Raw genomic sequence first — 18,047 nt, forward strand, 5'->3', positions numbered from 1 at the left:
AGTTTACTCCAATTAGGGAGGGGGGTTAGAGGGAAATACAGGCCTAAGTGTTGTCCATTAGTTTACTCCAATTAGGGGGGGGGTAGAGGGAAATACAGGCCTAAGTGTTGTCCATTAGTTTACTCCACATAGGGGAGGGGGGTAGAGGGAAATACAGGCCTAAGTGTTGTCCATTAGTTTACTCCAATTAGGGGGGAGAGGGAAATACAGGCCTAAGTGTTGTCCATTAGTTTACTCCAATTAGGGGAGGGGGGGGGTAGAGGGAAATACAGGCCTAAGTGTTGTCCATTAGTTTACTCCAATTAGGGGAGGGGGGTAGAGGGAAATACAGGCCTAAGTGTTGTCCATTAGTTTACTCCAATTAGGGGGGTTAGAGGGAAATACAGGCCTAAGTGTTGTCCATTAGTTTACTCCAATTAGGGGAGGGGGTTAGAGGGAAATACAGGCCTAAGTGTTGTCCATTAGTTTACTCCAATTAGGGGGGTAGAGGGAAATACAGGCCTAAGTGTTGTCCATTAGTTTACTCCAATTAGGGGAGGGGGTTAGAGGGAAATACAGGCCTAAGTGTTGTCCATTAGTTTACTCCAATTAGGGGGGTAGAGGGAAATACAGGCCTAAGTGTTGTCCATTAGTTTACTCCAATTAGGGGAGGGGGTTAGAGGGAAATACAGGCCTAAGTGTTGTCCATTAGTTTACTCCAATTAGGGGGGGTTAGAGGGAAATACAGGCCTAAGTGTTGTCCATTAGTTTACTCCAATTAGGGGGAGGGGGTTAGAGGGAAATACAGGCCTAAGTGTTGTCCATTAGTTTACTCCAATTAGGGGGGGTAGAGGGAAATACAGGTCTAAGTGTTGTCCATTAGTTTACTCCAATTAGGGGAGGGGGTAGAGGGAAATACAGGCCTAAGTGTTGACCATTAGTTTACTCCAATTAGGGGAGGGGGGTTAGAGGGAAATACAGGCCTAAGTGTTGTCCATTAGTTTACTCCAATTAGGGGGTAGAGGGAAATACAGGCCTAAGTGTTGTCCATTAGTTTACTCCACATAGGGAGGGGGGTAGAGGAGGGAAATACAGGCCTAAGTGTTGTCCATTAGTTTACTCCAATTAGGGGGAGAGGGAAATACAGGCCTAAGTGTTGTCCATTAGTTTACTCCAATTAGGGGAGGGGGTAGAGGGAAATACAGGCCTAAGTGTTGTCCATTAGTTTACTCCAATTAGGGGAGGGGGTAGAGGGAAATACAGGCCTAAGTGTTGTCCATTAGTTTACTCCAATTAGGGGGGTTAGAGGGAAATACAGGCCTAAGTGTTGTCCATTAGTTTACTCCAATTAGGGGAGGGGGTTAGAGGAAATACAGGCCTAAGTGTTGTCCATTAGTTTACTCCAATTAGGGGGGTAGAGGGGAAATACAGGCCTAAGTGTTGTCCATTAGTTTACTCCAATTAGGGAGGGGTTAGAGGGAAATACAGGCCTAAGTGTTGTCCATTAGTTTACTCCAATTAGGGGGGTAGAGGGAAATACAGGCCTAAGTGTTGTCCATTAGTTTACTCCAATTAGGGGAGGGGTTAGAGGGAAATACAGGCCTAAGTGTTGTCCATTAGTTTACTCCAATTAGGGGGGTAGAGGGAAATACAGGTCTAAGTGTTGTCCATTAGTTTACTCCAATTAGGGGGGGGGTAGAGGGAAATACAGGCCTAAGTGTTGACCATTAGTTTACTCCAATTAGGGGAGGGGGTTAGAGGGAAATACAGGCCTAAGTGTTGTCCATTAGTTTACTCCAATTAGGGGGGGGTAGAGGGAAATACAGGCCTAAGTGTTGTCCATTAGTTTACTCCACATAGGGAGGGGGGTGGGGTAGAGGGAAATACAGGCCTAAGTGTTGTCCATTAGTTTACTCCAATTAGGGGAGGGGGTTAGAGGGAAATACAGGCCTAAGTGTTGTCCATTAGTTTACTCCAATTAGGGGGGGGGTAGAGGGAAATACAGGCCTAAGTGTTGTCCATTAGTTTACTCCAATTAGGGGGAGGGGGTTAGAGGGAAATACAGGCCTAAGTGTTGTCCATTAGTTTACTCCAATTAGGGGGGTAGAGGGAAATACAGGCCGAAGTGTTGTTCATTAGTTTACTCCAATTAGGGGAGGGGGGTTAGAGGGAAATACAGGCCTAAGTGTTGTCCATTAGTTTACTCCAATTAGGGGGGGGGTAGAGGGAAATACAGGCCTAAGTGTTGACCATTAGTTTACTCCAATTAGGGGAGGGGGGTTAGAGGGAAATACAGGCCTAAGTGTTGTCCATTAGTTTACTCCAATTAGGGGGGTAGAGGGAAATACAGGCCTAAGTGTTGTCCATTAGTTTACTCCACATAGGGGAGGGGGTAGAGGGAAATACAGGCCTAAGTGTTGTCCATTAGTTTACTCCAATTAGGGGGGTGAGAGGGAAATACAGGCCTAAGTGTTGTCCATTAGTTTACTCCAATTAGGGGAGGGGGTAGAGGGAAATACAGGCCTAAGTGTTGTCCATTAGTTTACTCCAATTAGGGGAGGGGGGGTAGAGGGAAATACAGGCCTAAGTGTTGTCCATTAGTTTACTCCAATTAGGGGAGGGGGGTAGAGGGAAATACAGGCTTAAGTGTTGTCCATTAGTTTACTCCAATTAGGGGAGGGGTTAGAGGGAAATACAGGCCTAAGTGTTGTCCATTAGTTTACTCCAATTAGGGGGTAGAGGGAAATACAGGCCTAAGTGTTGTCCATTAGTTTACTCCAATTAGGGGAGGGGGGGTAGAGGGAAATACAGGCTTAAGTGTTGTCCATTAGTTTACTCCAATTAGGGGAGGGGTTAGAGGGAAATACAGGCCTAAGTGTTGTCCATTAGTTTACTCCAATTAGGGGAGGGGTTAGAGGGAAATACAGGCCTAAGTGTTGTCCATTAGTTTACTCCAATTAGGGGAGGGGGTAGAGGGAAATACAGGCCTAAGTGTTGTCCATTAGTTTACTCCAATTAGGGGAGGGGGGGCTAGAGGGAAATACAGGCCTAAGTGTTGTCCATTAGTTTACTCCAATTAGGGGAGGGGGTTAGAGGGAAATACAGGCCTAAGTGTTGTCCATTAGTTTACTCCAATTAGGGGGGGGTAGAGGGAAATACAGGCCTAAGTGTTGTCCATTAGTTTACTCCAATTAGGGGGGTAGAGGGAAATACAGGCCTAAGTGTTGTCCATTAGTTTACTCCAATTAGGGAGGGGGGTTAGAGGGAAATACAGGCCTAAGTGTTGTCCATTAGTTTACTCCAATTAGGGGGGTAGAGGGAAATACAGGCCTAAGTGTTGTCCATTAGTTTACTCCAATTAGGGGAGGGGGTAGAGGGAAATACAGGCCTAAGTGTTGTCCATTAGTTTACTCCAATTAGGGGGGGGGTAGAGGGAAATACAGGTCTAAGTGTTGTCCATTAGTTTACATTTACATTTTTACATTTAAGTCATTTAGCAGACGCTCTTATCCAGAGCGACTTACAAATTGGTGCTTTCACCTTATGACATCCAGTGGAACAGCCACTTTACAATAGTGCATCTAAGTCTTTTAAGGGGGGTGAGAAGGATTACTTTATCCTATCCTAGGTATTCCTTAAAGAGGTGGGGTTTCAGGTGTCTCCGGAAGGTGGTGATTGACTCCGCTGTCCTGGCGTCGTGAGGGAGTTTGTTCCACCATTGGGGGGCCAGAGCAGCGAACAGTTTTGACTGGGCTGAGCGGGAACTGTACTTCCTCAGTGGTAGGGAGGCGAGCAGGCCAGAGGTGGATGAACGCAGTGCCCTTGTTTGGGTGTAGGGCCTGATCAGAGCCTGGAGGTACTGAGGTGCCGTTCCCCTCACAGCTCCATAGGCAAGCACCATGGTCTTGTAGCGGATGCGAGCTTCAACTGGAAGCCAGTGGAGAGAGCGGAGGAGCGGGGGAAGGTTGAACACCAGACGGGCTGCGGCGTTCTGGATGAGTTGTAGGGGTTTAATGGCACAGGCAGGGAGCCCAGCCAACAGCGAGTTGCAGTAATCCAGACGGGAGATGACAAGTGCCTGGATTAGGACCTGCGCCGCTTCCTGTGTGAGGCAGGGTCGTACTCTGCGGATGTTGTAGAGCATGAACCTACAGGAACGGGCCACCGCCTTGATGTTAGTTGAGAACGACAGGGTGTTGTCCAGGATCACGCCAAGGTTCTTAGCGCTCTGGGAGGAGGACACGATGGAGTTGTCAACCGTGATGGCGAGATCATGGAACGGGCAGTCCTTCCCCGGGAGGAAGAGCAGCTCCGTCTTGCCGAGGTTCAGCTTGAGGTGGTGATCCGTCATCCACACTGATATGTCTGCCAGACATGCAGAGATGCGATTCGCCACCTGGTCATCAGAGGGGGGAAAGGAGAAGATTAATTGTGTGTCGTCTGCATAGCAATGATAGGAGAGACCATGTGAGGTTATGACAGAGCCAAGTGACTTGGTGTATAGCGAGAATAGGAGAGGGCCTAGAACAGAGCCCTGGGGACACCAGTGGTGAGAGCGCGTGGTGAGGAGACAGATTCTCGCCACGCCACCTGGTAGGAGCGACCTGTCAGGTAGGACGCAATCCAAGCATGGGCCGCGCCGGAGATGCCCAACTCGGAGAGGGTGGAGAGGAGGATCTGATGGTTCACAGTATCGAAGGCAGCCGATAGGTCTAGAAGGATGAGAGCATAGGAGAGAGAGTTAGCTTTAGCAGTGCGGAGTGCCTCCGTGATACAGAGAAGAGCAGTCTCAGTTGAATGACTAGTCTTGAAACCTGACTGATTTGGATCAAGAAGGTCATTCTGAGAGAGATAGCGGGAGAGCTGGCCAAGGACGGCACGTTCAAGAGTTTTGGAGAGAAAAGAAAGAAGGGATACTGGTCTGTAGTTGTTGACATCGGAGGGATCGAGTGTAGGTTTTTTCAGAAGGGTGCAACTCTCGCTCTCTTGAAGACGGGAGGGACGTAGCCAGCGGTCAGGGATGAGTTGATGAGCGAGGTGAGGTAAGGGAGAAGGTCACCGGAAATGGTCTGGAGAAGAGAGGAGGGATAGGGTCAAGCGGGCAGGTTGTTGGGCGGCCGGCCGTCACAAGACGCGAGATGTCATCTGGAGAGAGAGGGGAGAAAGAGGTCAGAGCACAGGGTAGGGCAGTGTGAGCAGAACCAGCGGTGTCGTTTGACTTTCAAAATGGTTGACGAAGTCATCTGCAGAGAGGGAGGAGGGGGGGGAGGGGGAGGAGGATTCAGGAGGGAGGAGAAGGTGGCAAAGAGCTTCCTAGGGTTAGAGGCAGATGCTTGGAATTTAGAGTGGTAGAAAGTGGCTTTAGCAGCAGAGACAGAGGAGGAAAATGTAGAGAGGAGGGAGTGAAAGGATGCCAGGTCCGCAGGGAGGCGAGTTTTCCTCCATTTCCGCTCGGCTGCCCGGAGCCCTGTTCTGTGAGCTCGCAATGAGTCGTCGAGCCACGGAGCGGGAGGGAGGACCGAGCCGGCCTGGAGGATAGGGGACATAGAGAGTCAAAGGATGCAGAAAGGGAGGAGAAGAGGGTTGAGGAGGCAGAATCAGGAGATAGGTTGGAGAAGGTTTGAGCAGAGGGAAGAGATGATAGGATGGAAGAGGAGAGAGTAGCGGGGGAGAGAGAGCGAAGGTTGGGACGGCGCGATACCATCCAGTAGGGGCAGTGTGGGAAGTGTTGGATGAGAGCGAGAGGGAAAAGGATACAAGGTAGTGGTCGGAGACTTGGAGGAGTTGCAATGAGGTTAGTGGAAGAACAGCATCTAGTAAAGATGAGGTCGAGCGTATTGCCTGCCTTGTGAGTAGGGGGGAAGGTGAGAGGGTGAGGTCAAAAGAGGAGAGGAGTGGAAAGAAGGAGGCAGAGAGGAATGAGTCAAAGGTAGACGTGGGGAGGTTAAAGTCGCCCAGAACTGTGAGAGGTGAGCCGTCCTCAGGAAAGGAGCTTATCAAGGCATCAAGCTCATTGATGAACTCTCCGAGGGAACCTGGAGGGCGATAAATGATAAGGATGTTAAGCTTGAAAGGGCTGGTAACTGTGACAGCATGGAATTCAAAGGAGGCGATAGACAGATGGGTAAGGGGAGAAAGAGAGAATGACCACTTGGGAGAGATGAGGATCCCAGTGCCACCACCCCGCTGACCAGAAGCTCTCGGGTGTGCGAGAACACGTGGGCGGACGAAGAGAGAGCAGTAGAAGTAGCGGTGTTGTCTGTGGTGATCCATGTTTCCGTCAGTGCCAAGAAGTAGAGGGACTGGAGGGAATCATAGGCTGAGATGAACTCTGCCTTGTTGGCCGCAGATCGGCAGTTCCAGAGGCTACCGGAGACCTGGAACTCCACGTGGGTCGTGCGCGCTGGGACCACCAGATTAGGGTGGCCGCGGCCACGCGGTGTGGAGCGTTTGTATGGTCTGTGCAGAGAGGAGAGAACAGGGATAGACAGACACATAGTTGACAGGCTAGAGAAGAGGCTACGCTAATGCAAAGGAGATTGGAATGACAAGTGGACTACACGTCTCGAATGTTCAGAAAGTTAAGCTTACGTAGCAAGAATCTAATTGACTATAATGATTAAAATGATACAGTACTGCTGAGGTAGGCTAGCTGGCAGTGGCTGCGTTGTTGACACTACACTAATCAAGTCGTACCGTTGAGTGTAAAGTTTCTACAATGCTGCTATTCGGGGGCTAGCTGGCTAGCTAGCAGTGTTGATTACGTTACGTTGCGTTAAAAGAACGACAATAGCTGGCTAGCTAACCTAGAAAATCGCTCTAGACTACACAATTATCTTTGAAACAAAGACGGCTATGTAGCTAGCTATGTAGCTAGCTACGATCAAACAAATCACACCGTTGGGACTGTAATGAAATGAAATGAAAATGTGATACTACCTGTGGAGCGAAGCGGAATGCGACCGGAATGCGAAAGTTCTATTCAGTAGACGTTGGCTAGCTGTTGGCTAGCTAGGAGTGACTCCTACGTTAAGGACGACAAATAGCTGGCTAGCTAACCTCGGTAAATTAAGATAATCACTCTAAGACTACACACTCTAAACTACACAATTATCTTGGATACGAAGACAGCAAAGACAACTATGTAGCTAGCTAACACTACACTAATCAAGTCGTTCAGTTGAGTGTGATAGTTACTACAGTGCTACGGTAGACGGTGAACGTTTGCTAGCTGGCTAGCTGCTGGGCAGATAGGAGGACGACGAAATACGATAATTACGCAATTATCTTTGATACAAAGACGGCTATGTAGCTAGCTAAGAAGAAATTGCTAAGATTAGACAAATCAAACCGTTGTACTATAATGAAATGTAATGAAATGTAATGAAAAGTTATACAGCCTGCAGACCGAAGCAATTAGGGGAGGGGGTTAGAGGGAAATACAGGCCTAAGTGTTGTCCATTAGTTTACTCCAATTAAGGGAGGGGGTGGTAGAGGGAAATACAGGCCTAAGTGTTGTCCATTAGTTTACTCCAATTAGGGGAGGGGGGGGGGTAGAGGGAAATACAGGCCTAAGTGTTGTCCATTAGTTTACTCCAATTAGGGGAGGGGGGTTAGAGGGTAATATATTATATATATATATATATATATACGGTAGTATATATACGGTAGTATGTACATAGCATGTACAGGTACATACATACTACCGTTCAAAAGTTTGGGGTCACTTAGAAATGTCCTTGTTTTTGAAAGAAAAGCTCATTTTTTGTCCATTAAAAAAAACTAAAATTGATCAGAAATACAGTGTAGACATTGTTAATGTTGTAAATGACTATTGTAGCTGGAAATGGCTTATTTATTATGGAATAGCTACATAGGCAAACAGAGGCCCATTATCAGCAACCATCACTCCTGTGTTCCAATGGCACGCTGTGTTAGCTAATACAAGTTTATCATTTTAAAAGGCTAATTGATTATTAGAAAACCCTTTTGCAATTATGTTAGCACAGCTGAAAACTGTTGTCCTGATTAAAGAAGCAATACAACTGACCTTCTTTAGACTGGTTGAGAATCTGGAGGATCAGCATTTGTGGATTCAATTACAAGCTCAAAATTCCTAGAAACAAATAACTTTCTTCTGAAACTCGTCAGTCTATTCTTGTTCTGAGAAATGAAGGTTATTCCATGCGAGAAATTGCTAAGAAACTGAAGATCTCGTACAACACTGTGTACTACTCCCTTCACAGAACAGCGCAAACTGGTCTAACCAGAATAGAAAGAGGAGTGGGAGGCCCCAGTGCACAACTGAGCAAGAGGACAAGTACATGTCTAGTTTGAGAAACAGACGCCTCACAAGTTCTCAACTGGCAGCTTCATTAAATAGTACTTGCAAAACAGCTGTCTCAACATCAACAGTGAAGAGGCAACTCTAGGATGCTGGCCTGTGACCCAACACACCTCCAGGCTGTGGAAGGGCTATTTGACCAAGAAGGAGACAGATGGAGTGCTGCATCAGATGCCCTGGCCTCCACAATCACCCAACCTCAACCCAATTGAGAGATGAATTAGACCACAGAGTGAAGGAAAAGCAGCCAACAAGTGCTCAGCATATGTGTTAACTCCTTCCTCATGAAGCTGGTTGAGAGAACGCCAAGCATGTGCAAAGCAGTCATCAAGGCAAAAGGTGGCTACTGGATCTCAAATATAAAATGTATTTTGATTGGTTTACACTTTTTTTGGTTATGCATGATTCCATATGTGGTATTTCATAGTTTTGATTTCTTCACTGTTATTCTACAATGTAGAAAATAGTGGGAAAAAAGAGAAACGATTGAGTACAGAGTACTGTAGGTGTTCTAAAACCTTTGACCGGTAGTGTCCTCGTGCACTGTACCTGTATTTATGTTTTTGATTGATATTCAGAAAACCTCTTTTGAATGAAAAGGATGGAGAGAAAATATAAAACAGCAATATTTACCCAAGACGAGATAAGATATGCAACTTAATTGAAATTGAAATTTAACTAGGGAAAAAAAAGAAGCTATGATAGGAAATGAATCGAAATAAATAAATTGAATCTAAATAAAACAAGGAAATAGAAAAGTAATAATATAAATGAGAGGAAATAAAAAAATAAGGGAAATGACTGGGGAACATCATCGTTGCTATGACTGGGGAACATCATCGTTGCTATGACTGGGGAACATCATCGTTGCTATGACTGGGGAACATCATCGTTGCTATGACTGGGGAACATCATCGTTGCTATGACTGGGGAACATCATCGTTGCTATGACTGGGGAACATCATCGTTGCTATGTGCAGAACACTCGGCTGGTCATTTTCCAGGCATGAACAATTCAGGACATTTCAGCGGGGGAGGTCTTGGCATAGAAATGACTCATAAAAATGCAAATTGGTAATCAAGTAGGACATGGGTAGCAAGGATACTGTTAATGTTCACACAAAGCACACTTAATCTGATACACCCTGATAGACTCTTTACCATCTCACACCCCCCCCCCCAAAAAAAAAACATACTCATGTCACCGAGATGAGACAGCCTTTGCAAAGCAACATTTTCATTGTAGTTGATTATTTTAGAAGACTGTCTGTTTACTTTACTGTGTGTGTGTTTAGTACCACCTCTGCATAGCAAATGTTGTGCTTTATCTCCTCTCAAAAAAAGATCCGAATTTGAATTCGCAAGCAGGCCTCAGATAATCTGCAATATTCATCTTCCTCCACGACGTATTGAGCATTGTCTAGACTATAAGTGGAGAATGCATGACATTATCCTACTTTCTGTTTTTAGGCCGACTTCATTAAGGTAAGTGAGAATATTGCGCTGCGATTGAATAGAACATCAATTAGATGATAAAAAAGAACATTGGGTTCTGCATGAGGCACCTATTACCATAACACAGTTCCTTTTCTAGTCAATATTCTACAATATTCCCAACAGTTAACCATTTTTTTTCCCTCTGAAAATTGGAGGAATACGCTGTGTCTGCAATTTTCGTCGTTATGGTTTATAGCAAAACTACACCGCGCTTATCACTTGATACACATAATAATATAAAGCCTCTTCAAAGAAAGCATTGTGGTGACATGGTGGCCTAAGGCTCTGTTCTGATTTAAGCGTGGAAACGTGGCCCGTAAAGTCTAACAACAAAGAACAGCTCTACTAACACACAGCCTTATGGGTTCAACTGAATGCAGGTGAACAGCAGTGACATTAGGAAGGGGTGGTACTGTATGTATCTAGTTATCTTATCATATATCTAGTTAGCTTTTGCCTATACAATTGTCTTTTCTGGAATCTTCAATGACGGAATGTTAAAATGATTACAATCTTCTGGTGTAATTATTTTTCCAACGAAAAAGGATGAAAACAAATTATTCATACAACATAACAAACTATTGGTCTTTATGTCAATCACACAAGCAGTGACAGTCACTCGATCCTGATAGAGAGAAGTGTGAGCTCACCTTGACAAGTTCATAGTGTTGGATCCCATTGATCCCCACGTCTGGGTCAAATGCAGAGGGCACGGGGTACCGGGTGTTGATGGCTGTGTTCTCTGGGATGGAGATGTTTATTACGGTGGACTGGAAGAGTGGAGCGTTGTCATTGATGTCCTCAATCAGGAACCGGATCTTAACCAGACGGAAGATCTCGTCAGGCAGAACGGCGACTTCGATCTCGTAGAAGCAGCGCTTCTCGTTGAAAACTCCCGAGCAGAGCTTCTCGCGGTCGATGCGGTGAGCCGTGGTGAAGATCTCCCCGGTGTTGGCCTCTACCCTCACCAAAGGCACATCGCCCGTTTTGTAGACAGGCTTAAACTGCAGTGGCGAGGTCAGCTTGAAGTCAGGGTCAAGGTTCAGGTCCAAGTCCTTCCGTAGGTTCCCGATGCGGACATTCTCGGGCTGCTCCTCCCTCACCGTGTAGTCCTTCTCTTGGGCCCAGGACAGCATGACCAGGCAGGTGAGCAACACCACCAACACATGAGCATGACCTGCCAAGTCCATAATCATAGAGGATGGGAGCTTTCCTTGTAAGGATGCAACTCTGTCAGAGAAAGAAAGAGAGGGAGACAGAGAGAGACAGAGAGAGACAGAGAGAGAGAGAGAGAGAGACAGAGAGAGACAGAGAGAGACAGAGAGAGACAGAGAGATAGAGAGAGACAGAGACAGAGACAGAGAGAGACAGAGAAAGAGACAGAGACAGAGAGAGAGAGAGAGAGAGACAGACAGACAGACAGACAGACAGACAGACAGACAGACAGACAGACAGACAGACAGACAGACAGACAGACAGACAGACAGACAGGGAGGGAGGGAGGGAGGGAGGGAGGGAGGGAGGGAGGGAGGGAGGGAGGGAGACAGAGAGAGAGGGAGGGAGGGAGACAGACAGAGAGTGAGACAGAGAGAGAGAGACAGAGAGAGAGAAACAGAGAGAGAAACAGAGAGAGAAACAGAGAGAGAGAGACAGAGAGAAACAGAGAGAGAGACAGAGAGAGAGAGAGAGAGAGAGAGACAGAGAGAGAGAGACAGACAGGGAGGGAGGGAGGGAGGGAGGGAGGGAGGGAGGGAGGGAGAGAGAGAGAGAGAGAGAGAGAGAGAGAGAGAGAGAGAGAGACAGACAGAGAGAGAGAGAGAGACAGAGAGAGAAACAGAGAGAGAGGGGAAGATAAATGATCTTGTTACTGCAAAAGTTACATGATACCCAGGTTACATCTGAAAATGGCACCTTATTCCCTGTATAGTGCACTACTTGTGACCAGATCTCTATGATTTAACACAGTGCACTATCTAAGAAACAGAGTTCTATTCCAGACTCAGATCCATATATTCTGACTGTAATTAGTATGATTCTCACTAATGGAGAGGGTTGAACTTGACCTATCAACCTAACTAGCTCTGAGCCTGCATATCTCCAATGTCTTTGAGAGCAAATTAACAGCAGTTTTACACAATTAACCTTTGACGACACCTCCGGTTGAACACAAAGACATGAAAAGGTTATTAGTTCACACATTTCCATCAATCCGTTACATTGAGGTAATCAACCAATTCATATTTTCCTCGCCGCAGGAGATCATCATTGGCGTAGTCAATAGACGACCTTGCATGAATGTTTGATGAGTTTAGCTGGCGTGAGGTAGTACGTTTGGCACATGAGTTGACCTTTAGGGGTGTCATCAGGGCTTTAAAGATACGTAGCTTTTGGGAATCAGTCAGATCATCACGAGCAGGAACCATGGGAAAAAAACACTTCAGATTTGTCCCCTGGTCAAAAGTACAACGCGTGTGCATTGTATAGGCGCAGCGGTCTCAGTGCTAGAGGCGTCACAACCGACCCTGGTTCGATCCCGGGCTGTATCACAACTGGCCGTTATTGGGAGTCCCACAGGGGCGGCGCACAATTGGCCCAGCATCGTCCCGGGTTAGGGGAGGGGTTTATGAAGAAGAATATGTTCTTAACTGACTTTCCTAGCTAAATAAAGGTTAAATAAATTAATCATAATATATATATATATATATATATAGGGAATAGGGTACCACTTAGGATGCAGACAGCATCCATCTTCCTGAACCACATATTAGAAATACATTGATCATTAACTCAGAAACTCATTTACTGAGTATCTAAATAAAAAAATTTTTTTAAAACAGTAACATGAAAGATGACATGAATGCCCAGCCATATGACAACACCATGTGCTGCATAACAATGAATCGACACATTACGAAAGCCACCATGTCTCACATTAGAATATTATAATCATAGCAATGTAATCAGTAACATTAGTTGATAGTTTTCTCTGACATGCTACATGTATTGTTATTAGATAGAAAAGAAGGTCTCTGACTGATCTCGCTCTCTCTCTCTCTATCATTAAGCTCATGGTAAATTAGTAAATAGTCAGTAGTAAATCAACAGCCTAAGGGTTTCAGCACCATCTGACAGTATCAATATATCAGTGTTTTCTTATTTTATGCCAGTTTGCTTGATCGGTAGTTCCACCAATTATATCAATGCTTTGTGTGCTGAAACCTGGCTAGAGGGCAAAGGTCCCTGTTGCCAAAAACAAACTAGGCCATCCAAAGAGGGACCATAGAGAAAAGATGGCAGTCGCTCTGCTTGTTATAGCAAGAACAACTTTCAGGTTATTAGGATTAGAATTTATGCGACACTTCAAAATGTTACGTATTTAACCGTGTGTTTATCCAGAACGTAGTGGTTAGAGCGTTGGACTAGTAACCGGAAGGTTGCAAGTTCAAACCCCCGAGCTGACAAGGTACAAATTTGTCGTTCTGCCCCTGAACAGGCAGTTAACACACTGTTCCTAGGCCGTCATTGAAAATAAGAATTTGTTCTTAACTGACTTGCCTAGTTAAATAAAGGTAAAATAAAAAAAATGAGGACCAGACTTTGCTTAGAGTATGCAGCAGGCTCAGTAACAAACCTTTTAATTTTTTTTATTTTATTTCATTTTTTTTAACTTTAGTATCAAGAAATATTCCAAAAGCTTGGAATGTCTTCTCTACCACTCCATAAGAACAGGGAACAGTAGTGATTTTTAAAATGAACTATCAACCCATTTCCAGGCTCCCTTGTCTGGTGAAAATACTAGAATCATTGGTCAACAAACAGCTATGTTATTATCAACCTGTAAACCTTGTTCTTAATATGAATCCATCTCGATTCAGAACCAAAACATAGCACTACTACGGCTGCTACGCTTGTGGTAAATGATATTGCAAATGCCTTGTGCTGTCGTGTTTGTAGACTTGACAAAAGCTTTTGATACTGTAGACCATGTTATTATACTGAATAAACAGTCCTGATAGGATACTGTAGACCATGTTATTATATAGAATAAACAGTCCTGATAGGATACTGTAGACCATGTTATTATACTGAATAAACAGTCCTGATAGGATACTGTAGACCATGTTATTATATTAAATAAACAGTCCTGATAGGATACTGTAGACCATGTTATTATATTGAATAAACAGTCCTGATAGGATACTGTAGACCATGTTATTATACTGAATAAACAGTCCTGATAGGATACTGTAGACCATGTTATTATATTGAATAAACAGTCCTGATAGGATACTGTAGACCATGTTATTATATTGAATAAACAGTCCTGATAGGATACTGTAGAACATGTTATTATATTGAATAAACAGTCCTGATAGGATACTGTAGACCATGTTATTATACTGAATAAACAGTCCTGATAGGATACTGTAGACCATGTTATTATATTGAATAAACAGTCCTGATAGGATACTGTAGACCATGTTATTATATTGAATAAACAGTCCTGATAGGATACTGTAGACCATGTTATTATACTGAATAAACAGTCCTGATAGGATACTGTAGACCATGTTATTCGGTTGAATAAGCTGTCCTGATAGGATACTGTAGACCATGTTATTATACTGAATAAACAGTCCTGATAAGATACTGTAGACCATGTTATTATATTGAATAAACAGTCCTGATAGGATACTGTAGACCATGTTATTATATTGAATAAACAGTCCTGATAGGATACTGTAGACCATGTTATTATACTGAATAAACAGTCCTGATAGGATACTGTAGACCATGTTATTCGGTTGAATAAGCTGTCCTGATAGGATACTGTAGACCATGTTATTATACTGAATAAACAGTCATGATAAGATACTGTAGACCATGTTATTATACTGAATAAACAGTCCTGATAGGATACTGTAGACCATGTTATTCGGTTGAATAAGCTGTCCTGATAGGATACTGTAGACCATGTTATTATACTGAATAAACAGTCCTGATAAGATACTGTAGACCATGTTATTATATTGAATAAACAGTCCTGATAAGATACTGTAGACCATGTTATTATATTGAATAAACAGTCCTGATAGGATACTGTAGACCATGTTATTATATTAAATAAACAGTCCTGATAGGATACTGTAGACCATGTTATTATACTGAATAAACAGTCCTGATAGGATACTGTAGACCATGTTATTATATTGAATAAACAGTCCTGATAGGATACTGTAGACCATGTTATTATATTAAATAAACAGTCCTGATAGGATACTGTAGACCATGTTATTATACTGAATAAGCTGTCCTGATAGGATACTGTAGACCATGTTATTCGGTTGAATAAGCTGTCCTGATAGGATACTGTAGACCATGTTATTATATTGAATAAACAGTCCTGATAGGATACTGTAGACCATTATATTGAATAAACAGTCCTGATAGGATACTGTAGACCATGTTATTATATTGAATAAACAGTCCTGATAGGATACTGTAGACCATTATATTGAATAAGCTGTCCTGATAGGATACTGTAGACCATGTTATTATACTGAATAAACAGTCCTGATAGGATACTGTAGACCATGTTATTATATTGAATAAACAGTCCTGATAGGATACTGTAGACCATGTTATTATATTGAATAAACAGTCCTGATAGGATACTGTAGAACATGTTATTATATTAAATAAACAGTCCTGATAGGATACTGTAGACCATGTTATTATATTGAATAAACAGTCCTGATAGGATACTGTAGACCATGTTATTATATTGAATAAACAGTCCTGATAGGATACTGTAGACCATGTTATTATACTGAATAAACAGTCCTGATAGGATACTGTAGACCATGTTATTATATTGAATAAACAGTCCTGATAGGATACTGTAGACCATGTTATTATATTGAATAAACAGTCCTGATAGGATACTGTAGACCATGTTATTATACTGAATAAACAGTCCTGATAGGATACTGTAGACCATGTTATTATATTGAATAAACAGTCCTGATAGGATACTGTAGACCATGTTATTATATTGAATAAACAGTCCTGATAGGATACTGTAGACCATGTTATTCTGTATAATAAACTGTCCTGATAAGATACTGTAGACCATGTTATTATATTGAATAAACAGTCCTGATAGGATACTGTAGACCATGTTATTATATTGAATAAACAGTCCTGATAGGATACTGTAGACCATGTTATTATATTGAATAAACAGTCCTGATAGGATACTGTAGACCATGTTATTCAGTTGAATAAGCTGTCCTGATAGGATACTGTAGACCATGTTATTATATTGAATAAACAGTCCTGATAGGATACTGTAGACCATGTTATTATATTGAATAAACAGTCCTGATAGGATACTGTAGACCATGTTATTATATTGAATAAACAGTCCTGATAGGATACTGTAGACCATGTTATTATATTGAATAAACAGTCCTGATAGGATACTGTAGACCATGTTATTATATTGAATAAACAGTCCTGATAGGATACTGTAGACCATGTTATTATATTGAATAAGCTGTCCTGATAGGATACTGTAGACCATGTTATTATATTGAATAAACAGTCCTGATAGGATACTGTAGACCATGTTATTATATTGAATAAACAGTCCTGATAGGATACTGTAGACCATGTTATTCAGTTGAATAAGCTGTCCTGATAGGATACTGTAGACCATGTTATTATATTGAATAAACAGTCCTGATAGGATACTGTAGACCATGTTATTATATTGAATAAACAGTCCTGATAGGATACTGTAGACCATGTTATTATATTGAATAAACAGTCCTTATAGGATACTGTAGACCATGTTATTATATTGAATAAACAGTCCTGATAGGATACTGTAGACCATGTTATTATATTGAATAAACAGTCCTGATAGGATACTGTAGACCATGTTATTATATTGAATAAGCTGTCCTGATAGGATACTGTAGACCATGTTATTATATTGAATAAACAGTCCTGATAGGATACTGTAGACCATGTTATTATATTGAATAAACAGTCCTGATAGGATACTGTAGACCATGTTATTCTGTATAATAAACAGTCCTGATAGGATACTGTAGACCATGTTATTATATTGAATAAACAGTCCTGATAGGATACTGTAGACCATTATATTGAATAAACAGTCCTGATAGGATACTGTAGACCATGTTATTATATTGAATAAACAGTCCTGATAGGATACTGTAGACCATTATATTGAATAAACAGTCCTGATAGGATACTGTAGACCATGTTATGATATTGAATAAACAGTCCTGATAGGATACTGTAGACCATGTTATTATACTGAATAAACAGTCCTGATAGGATACTGTAGACCATGTTATTATATTGAATAAACAGTCCTGATAGGATACTGTAGACCATGTTATTATATTGAATAAACAGTCCTGATAGGATACTGTAGACCATGTTATTCTGTATAATAAACTGTCCTGATAAGATACTGTAGACCATGTTATTATATTGAATAAACAGTCCTGATAGGATACTGTAGACCATGTTATTATATTGAATAAACAGTCCTGATAGGATACTGTAGACCATGTTATTATATTGAATAAACAGTCCTGATATGATACTGTAGACCATGTTATTCAGTTGAATAAGCTGTCTTGATATGATACTGTAGACCATGTTATTATATTGAATAAACAGTCCTGATAGGATACTGTAGACCATGTTATTCAGTTGAATAAGCTGTCCTGATAGGATACTGTAGACCATGTTATTATATTGAATAAACAGTCCTGATAGGATACTGTAGACCATGTTATTATATTGAATAAACAGTCCTGATAGGATACTGTAGACCATGTTATTATATTGAATAAACAGTCCTGATAGGATACTGTAGACCATGTTATTATATTGAATAAACAGTCCTGATAGGATACTGTAGACCATGTTATTATATTGAATAAACAGTCCTGATAGGATACTGTAGACCATGTTATTATATTGAATAAGCTGTCCTGATAGGATACTGTAGACCATGTTATTATATTGAATAAACAGTCCTGATAGGATACTGTAGACCATGTTATTATATTGAATAAACAGTCCTGATAGGATACTGTAGACCATGTTATTCTGTATAATAAACAGTCCTGATAGGATACTGTAGACCATGTTATTATATTGAATAAACAGTCCTGATAGG

The 18,047-nt window shown here is 42.3% G+C and overlaps 1 protein-coding gene across 2 annotated transcripts in view; it reads right to left on the reverse strand.

Annotated features, from left to right (window-relative positions):
- Window positions 1–18,047, reverse strand: part of LOC115122182 (protocadherin-11 X-linked-like) — a 357,525-nt gene that overhangs the window by 326,840 nt on the left and 12,638 nt on the right. For both annotated transcript variants that reach the window (XM_065018304.1, XM_065018305.1), the window contains exon 2: window positions 10,471–11,050. In XM_065018304.1, the coding sequence (XP_064874376.1) occupies window positions 10,471–11,016 (546 nt within the window). In that variant the 5' untranslated portion in view covers window positions 11,017–11,050. The remainder of the gene's footprint in view (window positions 1–10,470; window positions 11,051–18,047) is intronic.

Source organism: Oncorhynchus nerka, linkage group LG5 (genome assembly GCF_034236695.1).
Source record: "Oncorhynchus nerka isolate Pitt River linkage group LG5, Oner_Uvic_2.0, whole genome shotgun sequence".
NCBI lineage: Eukaryota > Metazoa > Chordata > Actinopteri > Salmoniformes > Salmonidae > Oncorhynchus > Oncorhynchus nerka.